Here is an 18,376-nt window from a genome sequence, read left to right as displayed (position 1 = left end):
GTGGTCCCTCCCTGGTTCGGTTTGGTTTGGTTTTCATGAAGTCAAACAACATTTATATTTCAGAAAAAGTTTTATATTTCAGGCCGAAAGACGAATCATCTGAATTCATCACCACAACCACCGTCTCAACCGCCAAAACAAATGTTGGAATTATAAAATCGACAAAACCCAAGGCAAAAACATCAGATGGCGACGATTCAGTACGATATTCGTTGGGCGCGTCTTCTTCACACAGCAGCAGCATCTTCATCATCGTCAGCGACGACGTCGTCGCCTTCATTATCTACAATTCGGTCTCTCACTCCCCACCTCATGGCCTCGCGGGCCTCTGCGGCGCGCCGGGTTCTGTCGCTGTCGACCTCGTGCTGGACGACGTCGTTCAGGCTCAGAGCCTTCTCCACCGGTGCGGGAGAGGCCGAGGTGAAGCTTCCGGAGAAGCCGTCGATTTGTACAGCCGATGAGCTCCACTACGTGTCCGTACCAAACTCCGATTGGAAGCTCGCCCTCTGGCGCTACCACCCTTGCCCCAAGGTACTAGATTTACTTAAAAAAGAAAAAAGAAAAAAGAGCTCATTTCTTTGTGAAAAGAGTGTATTTTGATTTTTAGGAGTTGAGTTATGCAAGGATTAGATACTGAGTAGTGAATATTACTGAAACAGGCGCCTCAGAGGAATCACCCATTGTTGCTGTTGTCGGGGGTGGGGACCAATGCCATTGGATATGATCTCTCTCCTGAGGTAACATTTGCACGATTTAATTATTATTAAATGCCTCAATTGTTCTTTTATTTACTAAATCAATTTCATTTTTCTTGTTACGGCATAGCTCAGTACTTTTATGCGATTCTTCTTGTTATACTGTTGTTAGTTTATAGCAGATTATTCAGAAAAATTGTAAATTCTAATCACTGGTCTGGCATATTCTTTCAGTTGGACAAATCTCATATTTACTTCCACAACCATCCTTGACCCTCTTTTGATCTTTTTATTTTTCTCTAAAGACTAAAGTTATCAATGTCATTGTATATGTGTTATGGGTTTGGTTCCTTTGTGTTTGCTGATGAATGTGGCATATTTGCAGTCTTCTTTTGCACGTTACATGTCAAAGCAAGGATTTGAGACATGGATTCTCGAAGTTCGTGGTGCTGGATTGAGCGTGCACGAACCAAATCGCAAGGAAATCCAGCAGTCTGCCCGTGCAAGATCTGATCAGATGGAAGCTGCTTCTGCGGGTGCAACTAATGCAGCTTTTTCTGCAGAAAAGCAATCAAATGGTTTTCCTGGTGCTTCAGCACCTCAGTCTCCTGTCCAAGGAGAAAGATATGATATTTCAGCTACCAAGGGAGACATTACAAAAAGCCAATCAAATGGTTTTCCTGGTGCCTCAGCACCTGAGACTCCTGCCCAAGAAGAAAAATATGACATTGCAGCAGGCGAAGGAGACGTTACAAATATAATTACTGTAGGCAACGAATCAAAATCAGTGACTAGGTTGACAGAAACATTTACGCAGTTGTCAGAAAGATTCTCTGGCTTTCTCAGTGAAGGTCAGTCGAAAATCATGGCTGCTAAGTTACTTGACCAAGTTTCAAAACTTTTTGCTGATTCTACATTATCTGAGCGTCTTAATGAGATAAGCGATAAGCTTTCAGGCCTCTTAGAGACAAGACAAGACTCATCTATTGCTAGCCAGATCAGGGACCTCAGTCAAAGGCTTGTAACTATCATTGAAGAAGGTCAGCGATCAGTTTCACCCCCATTGTTTGACTTGCAAGAGCGTTTTGCTTCCACACTGGAAGATTTTCAGAAACAACTTGACTTGATAGTGAAGTATGATTGGGACTTTGATCATTACTTGGAAGAGGATGTACCTGCTGTGGTGAGGTGACAATTTATCTTGCTGGAAGGCTATCACATGTTTGCCCATTTTGATTTTAGTCTTTAGAAGGAACATCCAGTTTGATTACGGATAGTACCCTTTCTTTTATATGGAATCAAATAATTTTTTCTACCGTTTACAAGATGAATTTATAGTCTTCAATGTTAACCGTACAGATGGAGTACATAATGGCAGAAAGTAAGCCAAAGGATGGGAAGTTGTTAGCCATTGGACACTCAATGGGAGGTATCTTGCTTTACGCAATGCTTTCACGATGCGGTGAGATTCCATTCCTTCCCATGCATATAATATTCTTTTCTTTATTATCCTTTGGGGTGGATTGCACTGCTCTAACATATTATGTTAGACTATAATTAAGATTGGTTGCCTTTTGGGGTGGTGTGCACTGCTCTAACGTATTATGTTAGACTATAAATAAGATTGGTTGCCTTTTGGGGTGGTGGAGTTTCTTTGCGTCTTAATTCGTATTAAGAGCACTGTTTAAGAGCAATGGTTTTAGTTGTCCAACAATAAGATTTGTGCAGACCCTTGTGTTGTTTGTAAGTATCTCCTTTGTTGTTGATGACCTTCTCTTATCTAAAATTAGAAATTGTGATTGTTTTTTAAGAACTTGATTAAATTCTGGTCTTATGTAGCATTGATTGAATGTTTTCCAGTTTTGGTTCCTAGTTATGTTTTGGTGCCTATTTTCATTTTGCAAGCCTTTGTAAGAAATGCTTGAGCATATGAATCTGATACCTTCATTTATTTCATCTTATAAGTTTCTGAAGGAAGAGAGTCCAAATTAGCAGCTGTTGTTACATTGGCATCATCGCTTGATTACACACCTTCAAAATCAACTCTCAAATTGCTCATACCCCTTGTAAGTGGATTCAGAGATAGTTGTGGTAGATCGTCTTTAAATTAATTTCAATGACCATCTGATTAAGTGTAGCTTAAACAGTGCTAAGAAACTAATGTTAAGGAACTTGTCATACAGGCAGATCCTGCTCAGGTTCTCAATGTCCCAGTTATTCCTTTAGGAACATTATTGGCAGCTGCTTATCCTCTCTCAACCCGTCCTCCTTATGTTTTCTCGTGGCTCAATAATCTGATTTCAGCAGAGGACATGATGCATCCAGAGTTGTTGAAAAAGCTTGTTCTGAATAACTTTTGTAAGATTCCTACTGACATGATATACTTTGTTAATTTCATCCTAAGATTTGCAATATCATAAGAATCAAGGCTAGTTATTCAAAAAATTATTGCTAGAGTCACTTCATGGCTGCCTTGTACTGATTAATCCACAAGTCAACCATTGATTCTATACTTGTTGAACCTTCAAAAAGTATTGCAGATGGTTCTGTGGGCTCAATAACAGAGGAATACCTAAGGTTATCTGCTCTTGTGCATGATCAGTTGAACCATGTATCTTTACCTTAAGATGGGAAAAATGTCCCTAGGATACCAAGGGCCTAAGCCAGTGGTATTAATTGGAAAGCTTAAATATATTATTTGAACCTTATATAGTTTTCTTGTTTGTTGGCTGAATAACTTTATATTATTAATTAGTAATAAACATAAGATAAAATTACAACTGGCAGGCACCATACCCGCAAAACTTCTGTTGCAGCTAACAACAGCCTTTAGGGAGGGTGGACTACGTGACAGGAGAGGTACCTATTTGTATAAGGATCATCTGCACAAAAGCAGTGTCCCTATTTTGGCACTTGCTGGAGACCAGGATCTAATATGCCCGCCTGAAGCTGTAGAGGGTAAAATCATATTAGAGATGTCTTATGTTTTTAACTTTTTTTTTGGGGGGTGGTGTGATTCATGCTTATGATACTTTGATGGACCAGAAACTGTTAAGCTGATTCCACGACACCTGGTTACGCATAAAGTTTTTGGAGAATCTGGAGGTCCACACTATGCTCATTATGATTTGGTGGGAGGCCGAATGGTATGGAATATTCTTCTTTCTCTTATGGTGCAATAGAATGATGTGCTCTAGTGATTATTTGTTTGCATAGCCACTTGTTTATAGTTATACATTTTTGAAGTGCAGGCAGCGGAGCAGATCTATCCCTGTATAATCGAATTTCTTAGTCGGCATGACTCGACATGATTACCAAATCCATGAAACTTAATCGCTTCAATTCATCACTGGAGTAAGCTTGATTTCACAACAGGCTTGGAAAGCCTTTAATATTTGTGCACGTCCTGATCATGTTCTTTACTTTAGGATGATGGGGCCAGAGAAGCATTCCATGCGGGAAGAACACTACAAATTCCCAAACATAAGTTGATACACAGGAAGAGACCTTTTTTTCTTTGTTTTTTGGTTTGAGGACACAGACGTAAAACACAGTTGATCACCACTTGTGCATTGAACTTTTTTTATTTGTTGGTCAACCTTGTGCATCAGAAAGGGTCATTGTTTGTTTGCTGAAGTTAGAGTCGTTCTTAAGTTTGTTTATGAGCAAAAGGGAACGCAAGTATTTGATGTTACTGGCTTCATTTTCTGGGTATTTTCAGCATTGTATCAGCTGCTTGTGATATTGTATCGAATACCAACCCCAGTTATGGATTCGAACTCCATGCGTCTGTATTTTAATATGTCTTGCCTTCTTTTTGCTTTGGGTGAAATTAATCTCTTGATTTTAATTACCTAAGTTCTGGTGTTCCTGAGTAATGAAACTTTTCTTGACCAAAAAGTTCTGGTGTTCATTTTCGGCACCCATCGATGATCGATGAATTAGGCAAGTGGTAATTGGGCCTGCTCAAGTTTAGCTAGCCATGGTCATTGAAAAATGTGATCATCTTAGTCCAGAAAGCCCATATTCCCATTTCGTTAAAAGGGTTTTATGCTCCGGTTTCAATCCAATCGCTCAGCGCCTACTTCATTGGTTTCGTGTTTTCATGTCCTGTATTTTAAAGGGGCATGCTGGAATGGGATGTAGGGTCCTGACCAGTCTCGTTGTTCCCTTCAAGAGTAGCAATCTGAAATTCAATAGAAACCAGCCAACAAAATGAACCACAGGTTACGGAATTAAAAATGAGACTTTGTCGTTTAAGAATTGTATTTTGCTGAATTCAGAGAACAAGTAATGTGAACTCAGTGAAATGTTTATGTGGTAATTTGGAGAGGTCCACGTGACGCAAAATGTAGCAACAAGATACTTTTGATATACTATGGTGTTGAAATGAACACGTATATATATATGCATGAACTGATCAATCCACGTTATCCTGCACTTAATCGGTCTCCTGCGTCAGATTGCGGTTGGATTCCGACGTGAAATGTGGAACCCTTAAATTTGTAAGAAGCTTGGGTTGCAGAATCTAACCAACTGCTGTCAGAGAATCACATTGACCATCCCTTGTCCTTGTGGAGTGTTTCGTTCCTAACTTCTTGTACTTTTATGTTTTGTAGCAGGCTAGCAGCAGCAGCAGAAGAAGATAAGTACACTGAATGATTGAGAATGGAAGCAGACTTTCTCTGTCTTCCATGTTAAATGCCTTTGGTCCACTTATTCTTGCTTGCCACATTAATTGTCAGCAATGCTTGCTGCTTGCCAGTATAAATAAGTATATCTGTACTAGCCAATGTTGTATGTGGTGGGAGGATATTCATATATTCTTAATCTTAATGGATCCCAATGCATCAAGGTTTCTCTTCAATCCCTCAACCCTGCAGTCAGTTTACTATGAAGCCAAAGAGAATGATGGCATAATTGATCTTGGTCTCAGCCTGAGAGCTCTGCAGCCTGAAACTTACCATCCATCTGAGCACTGTAAATTCCTTCTTTCCTTTGTTTTTTTTAATGGTTATGTTCTGCTTTGTGACATGTGCTAATTGCATGTTTATGTGTAGTGGTAAGCTTGGAGGGATATGATGATTTGATAGATTGGCCACAGGCTAACCTGAATTTGAAGAATTCTAGCATTATACATCCAAGAAACAACCCAGAAGATTGTGATGAAGAGGCAGAGGGAGTTCAAAGCAAGGAGAGGTGGGCTTATGTGAAAGTGAACATGGATGGGATTATCATTGGCAGAAAAGTTTGTATACGTGATCATAGTGGTTACTCAAGTCTTGCATTTCAACTAGAAGACATGTTTGGTAGGTGTACAAATAATCTCAAAAGAGTGAGGATTTTACACTCAGAAACTAACAAGTGGTTCATTTGTTTCAGGTAGACAATCCGTATCCGGGTTAAGGTTATTCCAGACTGGTTCTGAATTTTCACTTTTCTACAAGGACAGAGATGACAACTGGAGAACTGTTGGGGATGTTCCATGGAGGTATGTTCTTTTAGATCTGGCATTTATGGCAAAGCATGGTATTGAACCAAGTTATTCATTGAAGCTTTTCGTTTAAAATGTGACAGGGAATTTGCAGAATGCGTGAAGCGGCTAAGGATTGCAAGAAAGAACGAAGCTCTTCTTTCCTCTTCTTTGAAATTTGACTAATTTATCCTTCCCCATTTTGCATTTTCATTCACATGTGTTTAGAGAGCATCTCTGACTTGGAGGCAGTTCGATTACATTTGGAAAGTGTGTTCATCTATTTAATCTGAGAGATTAATTTAATGTTAGTTAATTAATAATTAGATTAAGGTCCTAAATCCTAAAACAGAACCAGCAGTGGCATGTTTTGTACGCACAGAAAACCCTTCTGCATTGCATCCATAAAGATGCCATATCTGCAAATGCCACGATGCTTTAAATAGTAAGAAAGGCATCAAGCTGAAACAATGTTGAATAACACTGTTCTTCTTCTTATCTATCACTCATGGGCAGACACGTGGACACGAAACATTCTCGCGCACGTGAGTCTGTGAAAATCACTACTCAAAGCTAGGTAAATAAATAGCATGCAGAGTTGGACATAATAGACCAAATACATTCCGACAAAAAGAAGCTCTGTTGAAGTCAATAAAATGGGCAGATTAATTACCAATTATACTCAGAGGACAGCTAGAATCTTCTTGCAGATTTGACTAAATGGTTTGGTGGAGTCCACTATCCCTATATTCGCGCCATTGCTTGGTAGTAGCAGCTAGAAACTCAACTATCCTAATCCTACAATTTGATAGACATAGACAGTAAAAACTTAAAATAAGATTAAGAACAAAGATGATGCTTAAGAGATAAGATAATGGTGTGAGGATGTGTATAGACCAACAAAGAAATCATCAACTTCATTAACCTACAAGAACAACACAAGATACAAAAGGTCTGCAATAAGAGCATGAAGACATCCTTCACAAAATATATACTAATCAAGGGCCAACAGATGCACAATCCAGTTAACAATGCTCTTGCAGCAGACCTACCTCCACCTACCTCTATCAAATGACAGTAGAAAAACAAGAGAATCTTACTGTCATAAAACCTACGCCAAATACACAGATACACCAATCATAACCGGGTCATCTATTCACTAAGATTGAACTAACCCAAACATCAAGCTTCACAAGTGGATTGAACTCAACACTATCAGGAGGATATCATCTCAAACAGAAGACGTAGCCAATCTGTCCAAAGCATCAGAAATGTGCCTCATTATTGGTCTCCTTTCGGGGCTGCTATGAACGCAAGCCATTGCAATCTTCAAAACTGCAATAATCTCTTCTTCTTTATCCACGTCTTGCATCAAATTTGGATCTAAAACATCTAAAAGAGGCTTCTTCTCGTCAATGCAGAGCTGAATCCAATGAACTAGGTCCATTTCTGAGGAACCCACCTGGACTATTGGCAATCTGCCAGTAATCATTTCAAGTAAGATAACCCCATAAGAATAGACATCCCACTTCTGTGATGGTTTCACCACTTTCAGAGCTTCTGGAGCCTGATAACAAGATCCCAAGTTACCGGACGGACTAATTACAGTAGCTTCAGTTGGTGCACTCTTTTGTTGCCTTTCTTGTGATTTTTCTGTGGCCATTCGATTGGATTGAAGCGTCGGGGACCCTCCGGCTATATTTGCAAGGCGTCCAAGTCCAAAATCAGAAATGTGGGGCTCCATATCCTGTCCAAGCAGTATGTTATTCGGCTTCAAATCTCCGTGGACGTATTTTTTAGGGCTAAACTCGTGCAGATAGACCAAGCCTTTTGCAATTCCTTTCATGATTTTCAACCGAATAGACCACGATAGTGGTGTAAATGATATCATTCCCGGCTTCCCTGATGACACACCAAAACAATCAAACCAACAAAATCACCACAAATACAATCGTATTCCCAAATCTGAGATAAACACAACTACCATTAACAAGGAGAAAAAAAACCCGAGCTAAATATAAATACAATTAAGAAGAGTACAAATAGCAAAATTAGGCAAGAAGAGATGGTGAGCTTACCATGAATGGCAGTGGCAAGGCTGCCATTAGGTATATAGTCGTATATGAGCAGCTTTTCATCAACGGACCAGTAATAAGCCCTCAGAGTAACCACATTAGGATGCCTTAGCTTTCCAATTGCTTCTACTTCTGTCTGAAATTCCTTGAATCTCTGGGAGCCCCCTTCACCCAATCGTCTCACTGCTAGGGTAAGTCCTTCTTCAAGCACAACTTTGTAAACAATTCCAATTCCACTTTTTCCAAGAACAAATGCAGATGCTTTTAGAAGCTCATCCAGATCAAACGCCACTTGTGCGTCCAATGCCACTAGATCATACTGCTCCATATTTTCTGATAAAGTTTCCGATTCATCTTTCCTGAAGCACAAGCACTCCTTCCTTCCCTTACCACCCTTGTCAATTCCATACCCATTTTCATCCTTGACCTTACTAAAAGCCCAAATCCTGGAATAACAATATGAGAAAAGCAGCCCAACAAGGCAAATACCAATTATATCACTCACTATTATTGCAATCACAGCTCTCTTACTTAACCCTCTTGATTTCCCACTCTTTCCAGCATTATCATCAGAATCCTGAGGGGGGATGTTATCTGGCAGAAATGGAATTGAGGATGGCGGACTTGCACCTGGAGTTTCTGAAGAACACGGGTTCTTCAATGGGGGGCCGCAAAGACGAGGATTCCCAATGAAGGCAGTTGGTCCTCTGTTCATTAGAGCTCCATTTTGGGGTATCGGACCACTTAAATTGTTATAAGTGAGATCAATGTAAACCTTCTCAGGAAGGTTTCCAAGGCTAGCTGGGATTGCACCGGAGAATAGATTATGAGACAAATCAACAGTGCCTTGCAAGCTAGACAAATTTCCCATATCACTAGGAATTGAACCACTGAATTTATTGAAAGAAAGATCAAGTTTTTCCAGAGAAACAAAACCAGTTCCAAACCCATCTGGTAGAAACCCAGTGAAATTATTCTGACTAAGATCGATGGTCTTCAGTCTCTTGCATTGTACAATTGAGGAGGGCACTGACCCATTGAATAAATTTTGTGATAAATCTAAGGATTGAAGGTACTTGAGCTTACCAATAACATTTGGTACAGACCCAGATAAGGAATTCCCATAAAGGACCAAACTTTGGAGCCCCAGGGCTTCAAAGAGCTCAAGGGGCAAGCTTCCATATAACTTATTGTTTCTTAAATTTACATGGCGGAGCTCAGAGAGAGACCCCATGGCAGAAGGAAGAAACCCATAAAGTTTCTTCTTCGGAATGCTAAGAGACACAACTCTTTGTTCCTTGCATGTAATCCCATTCCATGTACAGGGGTTTTCATCAGAAGAGTTCCAGTTACTCAGAGACCCTTCTGGGTCTTCCGTCATGGACTGCTTGAACGACAAAAGCGCAAAGCCTTCATCATTCAAAGAACCCACCAGGACATGAGAGTTGCAGAGCAGCAGAAGCACCAAAACCAAATAAAACATTTCCAGCAGAAAATTTTGACCGTTGGAACAAATCTAAATAACAAAGTTTGGAGTTCAAAGGGATTACCTTTCAGAACCAGAAGCCCAAGTGAAGGTTGTGGAGAAAGGTGAGAGAGACAATGGAGGTGAAGAGGGAAGGGAAGTGTGAAAGCTTTGACAGTGATGGAGAAGAGAAAGCGTAGTATAGAACGCTAAAGGCTCAGCAAGCAAGACCTTGGGAAGGTAGAAAATTAGAGCAAATGGCTTAAAGAGAAGGACGGTGTGGGAATCCATATGGTAATGATACTGTCAAATCTCTGCAATACAATTTATCGCGAGATTTTCGTTCATGGGCACATTTCCATTTGGTTGGTAAATAAATAAGAAATATCAGAAAAAAAAAAAAAAAAAAAAAGTGAAAAACTTCGGATTTCTAATTTGTACAGCATGAAAAAATGTTCTCGTCAACAGAAGAACAGAACAGAACAGAACACACATGTGACCACAACATATTTGCGCGAATGAAATAAAAAGAGAGAAAGGCAGGGCAGGCAGGCAGCCAGTGCATTAGACAGTCATGATTGTTCCACACAAGTTTATAAGCCGTTAAGGGAACATAAGATGATTATGGCCACTACCTGCTCTGCTCCGACGAAGACCGTATTATATTATTCATTGGAAAGGCCAATTAATCCAAATTTCTATAATTAGTATAATAAACTGATAGCTTCCCAATATTTAATTTAAACACTAAACACAATGGACAAAGGTTTTGCTGACACGGCATTGAAATAGAAAAGAAGAGCAGAGTTGACAGTTGTAAATGTCGTGATATAGAGTGAGTAAAGATGGCGAGAAATTGACATGTGAATTACAGAGTCTAGAGAGTAGCCGTTTGTCAGTGGTGAACCCCACTCTATAACCTTTATAACACTGTATTTGGGGGGGGGGGGGGGGGGTGGGTGGGAGTGGTTGTGGGGTGGCCCCTGAAGTGTAAACTAAAGCTTAAAGTTTAGGACATGGCATCCTTTACTTTAACTGGTCTCCGCTCTGGTTCAAAGGTTCATACTGTACAAGGACCAAGTTGTTCCCTTTTTCCTTTTATGTACTTTTTAAATCAGTTTTAAACTAATTTGAAAAGCAATGTAGCTTACGTTGGCTGCATTTGAGTTGGTAAGTTGTGTTCTGGAGACGAGACAAACAACGTTGTGTAAACATGAATTGGTTTACTTTACACACAGCACAGACACAGTAAACGATGGATGGATTTTAAAGTTAATCAACCAGAAGTGATCGCTGATGGTCTTCCTTCCTCAATGCTCATATGCTAATTAATAATATAACATATGGACAATTTGTGTAGGGCTGGCTGGTGGGTGTTGTCTTGTCACCATCACAGATTCACAAGGATGAATAATCTGATTCCTTGCTTGCAGTGCAACTTAACAGTATCCTATTTCTACCCAGTACATTATTTATACCGTTACTCTGTTAATTAGATTCATAATCAGGAAATAAGGACGCATAATTAGGCAACCATTATTGATTAAGTTGGAGAGTCTAGAATTTTTGGCTCCGTGCTGCTCGCGCCTCAAAGGGTTGGCGAGGACAAGGCCCGCTAGGCTCCTCCAGCTCTAGGCCACCACACCACCAAAGTTTTATACAAAAAGAGAGAGAGAGAGAGAGAGAGAGAGAAGCTTTACAGCACAAAGTTGCTTTCATTAAAGCTACCTTTTCTCTCAAATTTTCAGCAGCCAAAAAGCAATCAGCTTTCTTCTCTGCTTATAGTGAGTGATTTTCTTTCTAGTTTCTAGTTCGTTACTTGACTAATTTTTGCAAGCTTCCAAGCAATGCATTTGGTTACACTTTGAACCAAACCAAAGCAGTGTTCTTTTAGTTCTATTTCTTTAATTAGCTGAATTATAGGCGGCTAAAATCCTCGTCAAAGTTACGACAATCCATTTTATTGATTGCTTACACGAAAATACCTCCGTCTATCTCGGATGAAATCTCCCATGTCATATCAATTTGTTCAACGACAGACCCTGCATAGTCGTGCACTGACAACTGACAACTGACAAACGGACAACAATGAAGAATAACTATTTAAACGACTTGGCTGTATTGGCCTTTGTTAGGCTTGAGCTTTATTATTGGAATGGAATGGGCCTAGAGCCCATTATGACTGTTTGGGCCTTGGGCAATTTGAAGAGCTGAATGGTTGCGTAAAAGTTAAAAAACTCGTTAAATAAATAAGAAGCTGACGACACCGTTTAACAGGCTCTCTCTCTTCCAGCGCGGACTAGCAGACAGAAGAAAGGACTGAAAAATAGAAAGAAGGAAATGGATGATGCTGAAGGAAGAAGAGAAGAAAAGAAAATGAGGGAAGGTATGATAATCAGTACGGGACTAAAAACAGTGGTGGAAGCCATTCACGCAAGCCCCACGCAGTCCGTCCTCTATCTCTCTGGCGGAGCCTCTCAGGTATCTCTCTCTCTCTCTCCTCATATATACACACATATTAAGATTAATTAATTAATTCTGATTAAGAATTCATGAAGATTAATTAATTAAAACTAGTAATATAAATCAGGCTGTTGCGTGGCTGCTATCCGTTCCTGGAGCCTCAAGCACAGTCCTCGAAGCCGTGGTGCCCTACTCCAGAATGTCTATGATCCAGTTACTCGGGAAGGTTCGTCCTCTCCTTTTGTTTAATTCTTCTGTTTCTCGCTCCAATTTTTGTTTAATTTAACAAAAAAGTTCTGTTTTTTTTCTTTCAAAAATTATAAATTTGGTTGCTTTGTTGGTGCAGATTCCGAACCAGTTTTGTAGCTCACATACTGCTGAAGAAATGGCTTTGTTGGCCTACAATCGCGCTCTCAAGCTCTCCTCACCAGGTTATGCATTAGATATACTCTTATACTTGCATACTGAATTGGGGTTCAGAAGAATTTATTAGGACCTAACACTGTGATATGAATTTTGTATGCTTAATTGTGTAGCTACCTTTGCATCATGTGGGGAACTTCTACTTTCTGTACACCCTAGTGCCAAACACAGTCTTACTAGGTGTCATCTGTAGCCACACACACTGACGAACGCACACTTTATGTTTATAGGTATATGTGAATGCAACATGTGAACTGATGTGTCATTTTTATTCTATGCAATAGGTTCTCCGGTTGTTGGTGTGGGTTTTACTGGTACTTTGGCTACTTCACGTCCAAAACTCGGGGAGCACAGGTATAATTTCAATATATATATATATACAGTTTTCTTTTATGTAGCTGGAAAGTTCAGGGACAATGCAACATTGATATGTAGTTGTGCTCTTAGGCCCTTAGCCAATCTTTTTAATTTTCTTTATCTTTACTAGTGTACCCGATCGTCAAAGTGACAGAAATTCATTAGTTATTGTTTCATAAAGCAACTCAGCATTGGTTTTTACTGCGTAAGTTATTAGGATTATTGTCAGGGTCCTTTTGCTGAGGCAGGCATGAATAAAGGCACCAAGTAATCAGGGTAGAAACAAAAATGGGAACATTTATTACTTGCTTGACATAATCAAAGGATCCTGCTAAGAAGCTGCATTTTGCAACATGACATCTGCAATTGGTTGGTGTCATTGTATCATTGTATCATTGTATTTTGTTTTGTCGTTTTACTCCAAGATATTCTACGCACATAACACCTCCATAAGGGCTTGTTTTGTTGATGTCGCTTTTACTTCATGCTTGGTCAACCTGGGCCTGTTTAGCTTCATGCTTTTTTCTTGATGTATAGGCTTCACTTGTCAACAAGGACATCTGACAGACTCTGGGTATCAACGGTGACCCTTTCTAAGGTGATTGTCATTTATTTTGGTCTTGACTAAGATTTTCAAGTTTTTCATTTTCTTATAACATGCTTCTTCTCATTCTAGGGTTTACGAAATCGAGAGGAAGAAGATATGGTTGCAAGTCATCTTTTACTCAAGGTCTGAGAAGATTTCTACTAATTACTCTGGAGACCTTATATATAGGAAGTGAATATTTAGCAGCATAATGCCATCCCTTTATTAGTTTCATATTTTTGCTAAATGTGGTTTGCTTAAACTCATATTTTAAATTTGTTTCTTATGCAGCCTTTCTATCAATTTGGTTACAGGCAATTGCAAATGCATGTAAAGTTCCCGGGACATTTGTTTCAGAGCTCACTGACTCCGAAGTACCTGATGAATGTGAAAAGCAGTTCAGTGAAGATGAAGAGTTGGAGCAACTAATAAATGGGCAAATATGCTTTAAGGTTTATCCGTTTTTGAGTGGTATGCTTTAACCTTTACTAGCACAATTATGCACTGTACTCATACGTGTGTCAGTGTGGTCCTGTGCTTGTGCATAATGCTTTATTTTTCATCAACTGTTTTGCAGAGCCACACATGTCAACTGCAGAAAGGAAGATAATACTGTCTGGTTCTTTTAATCCATTACATGAAGGTCACATGAAGCTCATGGAGGTTGCTACTAGGTACAACAGCTTGCTTTAACTGCAACTTTTGATTCCATTTCTTTTTCTAAAATTTCCATCAATGTTTTGTTTTTCTGGGTTTCTTTGGGAAACTGCAACTGAGTTGCAGCAGGGCCAGATGAAGGATTGTTGATCTCTCTCTCTTTCTCATCACACACACATACAATTTATTTTGACATTGTCGATGATGACAAGACTCTTTCTGAGGAGATTCATTTCTTCTATTATATTTGCTTTGTTTCTTCTGGATCTTATGCACATGCACAAACGTATGTATCATATTACTTGTGTATAGTGCTGCTCATCCATCACTCATTTCTATGCAGCTTGTGTGGCAATAGCTCCCCATGCTTTGAAATATCAGCAGTCAATGCTGACAAACCTCCACTTTCAACATCACAAATCAAAGATCGTGTCAAGCAGTTTGAAAGAGTTGGTGAGGCTGATTATCTGTTTCAATTCTTTTTCCTGTTCCATTTCCTGCTTGTGTAGGGATACTGAGTCATGATACGGGATGAACGCGTGAAATTTTCTGAGGCAAAACAGTAATTATATCCAATCATTTTTCTTTTTAATGACAGGAAAAACAGTAATTATATCCAATCAGCCATACTTTTATAAGAAAGCTGAACTTTTCCCAGGCAGTGCTTTTGTGATTGGTGCTGACACAGCAGCAAGGCTGATTAATGTATGTTATTTAACGAATTATAATTGTATAATACATGGTTTTCTTGTGACATTTGTATCTGTATATGCATGCTGATTTGATTACATATGGAAGGATTTAATCACTACCTTAACAGAATCAAATCTGTCTAATAGGTGGTTTAATAGAATATTGAAATATTACTTCTTTCGATTTATGATTTTTGAGATATTTAGTGATCTTTGAATTGTGAATGGAAGCATTGAAGTTAATTTTTCCTCCTTTCCAGCCCAAATACTATGACGGGGACTACAAGAAGATGCTGGAGATACTTATTGGATGCAAGAAAACAGGGTCCACTTTTCTCGTGGGTGGTCGTAATGTGGATGGTGTTTTCAAGGTATGTTCACATATTAGAAGCTTGACAAACTTCCTTCTAATTTCCAACGACTCATTTTTATCCTTTATGGAAGTTGTTAATTCTTATTCATAAAACCTTGTCAGGTTCTTGAAGATTTTGATATTCCAGAGGAGTTAAGAGATATGTTCATCTCAATACCAGAAGAGAAGTTCCGCATGGATTTATCCTCCACTGAAATTAGGAAACGACTTGAGAAGTAAATGTCGCAGTAGCTTGGAGCAAAGCATTGGCTTCTGCCTGCCTCCTACATATGATTCTGAAAGAAAAGCAAAAGCATGGCTGCTGACTTGCCTGAGTGAATAAAAGGCGATACAAGAACTAGAGTATCCATCCATATGTAATGTTTATCTTAAACTTCAAAACCTGCACGCGTGTGAGTGTGTGTATAAGATATACATTGGTGTTGGTGGAATATATATATATATATTTATTCATTATTGGAATATGGAGGTGGTCTCTTTGATTAGAAACCATTCGTTGACTTGATAATATTAAGATGAAATTTGTAGATGGGAACAAACACATATGGGTGGTAAAGAGGAAGAGGAAGAGACATCTAATCTTGATGTGACTTGCCCAACCAAACAAACGCTCATGGCAACATGTCAACCACTGAAATTTAAAAAAAAAAAAAAAAACCCAGATAAGAAGGCCCTGATTGGAAAAATATATTCGTGATCATGATAAGCACACTCGTGTGTAACTGTAATAGAAAGCAACTTTTATCTTTGAAATAAGCAACAATTCAATTAATCAGAGCCGATAAAAAGGAAGAAATCAAGAGATGATAGCACTGATGCTGATGCTCTGTTTCTGATCAAGCACCGCAGCCTGCGCTGCAGCCTGCAGCTGCGCACGTAGCGCCGTGGGTATGAGTGTGGGTGGCGGAGGAGGAGGCTTTGTCTTTGGGAACACCATCTGCACAGGAGAAGATGATGGCTGAAATAACAGCAAAGGTGACGAAAGCTGCCCACAACAACAGCATCACAAAAGCTGCACTGCTGTTGCTGCTGCTTAAACTAATCTCCCCACTCCCACCACCTCCATCTCCATGCCCTCTTCTTGCCAACAACTCTTTCCAATCCCTTGCCATACGTAATATGATATGGCTATCTTATCTGCCTCCTCTGTCTGTCTGTCTGAGTCTGTGTGTGTGCGCAGAAATGGCTGATAAGGTTTTTCGAAAAAGGCTTTGAATTGATGATAAGCTGACTGACTGCTATAATATTATCGATAAGACTGTGTTTCTTTCTTTCCTAAGACGGCAAGAATCATTTATATCCGATGCCCTCGTCTCATAATATCGTGGCCAATCACACACTTCACCGTGTTGGAGATGGAGAGGTGTAAATAAATATAGCATATATACTATATGGTATATATATGGTCAACCCAAATTGTGATATGAGATTTAAGTAGATTTATTATTCAAGGAAGCAACACATCATAAGCATACATAGTTTTTATTTATCATAAACTTAAGCATACATAGTTGTACAAATACAATGACTGACTGACTAAAGAAAAGCCGGCTTTCTTTACTAAAAATGAGAAAAATTGAGAAAGAAAGTCTGAGAGAGAGAGAGAGAGAGAGAGAGAGTGGTCTCGTTTCATAAAGCTGGCGATCCGCAATTGCGGCAATTACTTACGAAAGGTGGTGTTGACAATGGAGGTGAGGTCTACGATTCGGTTTTCCTATCATCTCATCTCATGTCATGCGTCATTTGGCTTTTCTATTATATATTTATGGCTTTTTATAACAAATGTTCTTTGTGGTTTGGCAAATTATCATCTTTGGTCCTTTATTTTTTTTATAATATAATTGTTCCCTTATGTTACACCTCATACATCAATTTGATCTTGTCGTCATGTTTCGTCAAATTTTCCGTTAGATTGCTAACGCGGATGCCACTTGGATTAAACAATGTCCTAAATATTTTGGGTTCTATCACAAATGGTCCCTGAGTTTTGCGAAATTATCACATTTGGTCCTTTATATTTTTTTTTTATGACAACAGAAATTTCAATAGAACATAACGAATTTGGCGTGACATGTATATGGAGGAGCCTATGTCCAATAATAACATGCCAAGTGAATTTGAATAAAAAACAAATTATCTTTTGAAAATTTTCTCTGTTTTTAAGTACATTTTTTTCTAAAAGATTTTAAATGTTAAATTATTTTAAAAAAATATATAGGACCAATAATTTCCCAAAAAAAAATAAAGGACCAAAGGTGATAATTTTGCAAACCTCATAGACCATTTGTGATATAACCCAAAATGTTTAAAACATTGTTTAATCCACGCAGCGTCCACGTCAACAATCTAATAGAAAATTTTGACTGAACTTGACAGCGGGACCAAATTGATGTATGAGGTGTAACATAAGGGACCAATAATGTCGGAAAAAAATACAAAGAACCTAAAGTGATAATTTAGCAAATCTCAAAACCATTTGTGATAAAAACCTGATATTTATTCATTCATTCATATACTCTCGTTTTGTCGGCATGACAAATCCATTCATGTATTTATTTATTTTCATATTTTAAATAAAAAGACCGACCTGATCCTGGCGTATATTTGCAATGCAATTGCAAATTTTTTTTGGTCTGCACAGATAAATTTATAAAGGCCCAAGGCAGGGACACAGGCCCAAAAGAAGCAAAGGGAACGTACATAGGCCAGAGTCATAGCCAAAGGGTGGGTGTTGCTATTTGTATCATATTTACTGACCACATCCCCGACAACGGCATCAAAAACTTAATGTGCGTTTAAACCAATCTAAATATTATATAAATTTAAATCAAATTAAAACTTGCAAGTGCACGAATCGATTTATAGTATAGTGTGATGCAAGTGCGAGTGTCGTTTAGTGATCAATTATAGTTCTTTAACGTAACTTAATTCGAGACTCTTTTTGGATTTTCACTCAACTACTTAACACTAACTAAAAATAAAAACAAAATGAAACACAACTAAGAACTCAAAAAGGGTGTAGCAATTCGAAAGCAAGCAAAAGATTAAACGAAACAAAACAAAACAAGCAATCAAAACTAGCAAGTCACGGCAAAGACAAAAAGTAAAAAGAGCAGC

General features: G+C 38.8%; 4 protein-coding genes across 10 annotated transcripts; 3 read left to right on the top strand and 1 right to left on the bottom strand.

Moving 5' to 3' along the window:
* Positions 1–28: 28 nt before the first annotated feature.
* LOC110765404 (alpha/beta hydrolase family protein) lies at positions 29–4,527 on the top strand. 6 transcript variants are annotated; one of them, XR_015825765.1, is made up of 10 exons: positions 29–531; positions 660–737; positions 1,081–1,878; positions 2,055–2,157; positions 2,661–2,761; positions 2,879–3,053; positions 3,483–3,653; positions 3,741–3,841; positions 3,942–4,049; positions 4,124–4,527. XR_015825765.1 is itself a non-coding variant. In XM_021968526.2 (10 exons), the coding sequence occupies exons 1-9, from the start codon at positions 187–189 to the stop codon at positions 4,004–4,006; spliced, it is 1,932 nt and encodes a 643-aa protein (XP_021824218.1). In that variant the 5' UTR covers positions 33–186; the 3' UTR covers positions 4,007–4,049; positions 4,124–4,527. The 6 variants fall into 6 exon arrangements, 5 of the variants coding, with proteins under 5 accessions (XP_021824219.1, XP_088100550.1, XP_021824218.1 ...); XM_021968526.2 differs by having other exon boundaries at positions 33–531; positions 3,947–4,049; XM_021968528.2 differs by having other exon boundaries at positions 34–531; positions 1,081–1,546; positions 1,652–1,878; positions 3,947–4,527.
* A 301-nt stretch (positions 4,528–4,828) lies between these two features.
* Positions 4,829–6,446, top strand: IAA32 (indole-3-acetic acid inducible 32). Its single transcript, XM_088244431.1, has 4 exons — positions 4,829–5,675; positions 5,756–6,008; positions 6,082–6,186; positions 6,273–6,446. The coding sequence occupies exons 1-4, from the start codon at positions 5,354–5,356 to the stop codon at positions 6,352–6,354; spliced, it is 762 nt and encodes a 253-aa protein (XP_088100557.1). The 5' UTR covers positions 4,829–5,353; the 3' UTR covers positions 6,355–6,446.
* A 614-nt stretch (positions 6,447–7,060) lies between these two features.
* Positions 7,061–10,197, bottom strand: LOC110765450 (Leucine-rich repeat protein kinase family protein). Its single transcript, XM_021968584.2, has 2 exons — positions 8,247–10,197; positions 7,061–8,070 (listed from the first exon to the last, which is right to left on the bottom strand). The coding sequence occupies exons 1-2, from the start codon at positions 9,724–9,726 to the stop codon at positions 7,400–7,402; spliced, it is 2,151 nt and encodes a 716-aa protein (XP_021824276.1). The 5' UTR covers positions 9,727–10,197; the 3' UTR covers positions 7,061–7,399.
* A 1,786-nt stretch (positions 10,198–11,983) lies between these two features.
* Positions 11,984–15,721, top strand: LOC110765477 (Nucleotidylyl transferase superfamily protein). 2 transcript variants are annotated; one of them, XM_021968615.2, is made up of 12 exons: positions 11,984–12,189; positions 12,299–12,397; positions 12,518–12,602; positions 12,879–12,948; positions 13,489–13,549; positions 13,628–13,681; positions 13,852–14,008; positions 14,115–14,211; positions 14,538–14,647; positions 14,793–14,899; positions 15,147–15,257; positions 15,362–15,721. In XM_021968615.2, exons 1-12 carry the CDS (start codon positions 12,049–12,051, stop codon positions 15,476–15,478), a joined length of 1,209 nt encoding a protein of 402 aa, XP_021824307.1. In that variant the 5' UTR covers positions 11,984–12,048; the 3' UTR covers positions 15,479–15,721. The 2 variants fall into 2 exon arrangements, with proteins under 2 accessions (XP_021824307.1, XP_088103648.1); XM_088247522.1 differs by having other exon boundaries at positions 12,051–12,189; positions 12,286–12,397.
* Positions 15,722–18,376: the final 2,655 nt, after the last annotated feature.

This window comes from Prunus avium, chromosome 1 (genome assembly GCF_965620075.1).
Source record: "Prunus avium chromosome 1, drPruAviu1.hap1.1, whole genome shotgun sequence".
In the NCBI taxonomy this organism is placed as follows: domain Eukaryota; kingdom Viridiplantae; phylum Streptophyta; class Magnoliopsida; order Rosales; family Rosaceae; genus Prunus; species Prunus avium.
This window is presented reverse-complemented; position numbering and strand designations above follow the sequence as displayed.

Bases quoted from the DNA above. Each gene is read 5' to 3' on its own strand.
- LOC110765404 (XM_021968526.2), top strand. From the start codon at position 187: ATGGCGACGATTCAGTACGATATTCGTTGGGCGCGTCTTCTTCACACA. The intron at 532-659 runs GTACTAGATTTA...TTACTGAAACAG, and splicing joins GCTACCACCCTTGCCCCAAG to GCGCCTCAGAGGAATCACCC. The intron at 3,654-3,740 runs GTAAAATCATAT...TTGATGGACCAG, and splicing joins CCCGCCTGAAGCTGTAGAGG to AAACTGTTAAGCTGATTCCA.
- IAA32 (XM_088244431.1), top strand. From the start codon at position 5,354: ATGATTGAGAATGGAAGCAGACTTTCTCTGTCTTCCATGTTAAATGCC. The intron at 6,009-6,081 runs GTGTACAAATAA...TGTTTCAGGTAG, and splicing joins CTAGAAGACATGTTTGGTAG to ACAATCCGTATCCGGGTTAA. The intron at 6,187-6,272 runs GTATGTTCTTTT...AAAATGTGACAG, and splicing joins GTTGGGGATGTTCCATGGAG to GGAATTTGCAGAATGCGTGA.
- LOC110765450 (XM_021968584.2), bottom strand. From the start codon at position 9,726: ATGTTTTATTTGGTTTTGGTGCTTCTGCTGCTCTGCAACTCTCATGTC. The intron at 8,071-8,246 runs GTAAGCTCACCA...GTGTGTCATCAG, and splicing joins CCTTGCCACTGCCATTCATG to GGAAGCCGGGAATGATATCA.
- LOC110765477 (XM_021968615.2), top strand. From the start codon at position 12,049: ATGGATGATGCTGAAGGAAGAAGAGAAGAAAAGAAAATGAGGGAAGGT. The intron at 14,009-14,114 runs GTATGCTTTAAC...ACTGTTTTGCAG, and splicing joins GGTTTATCCGTTTTTGAGTG to AGCCACACATGTCAACTGCA. The intron at 14,900-15,146 runs GTATGTTATTTA...CCTCCTTTCCAG, and splicing joins CAGCAGCAAGGCTGATTAAT to CCCAAATACTATGACGGGGA.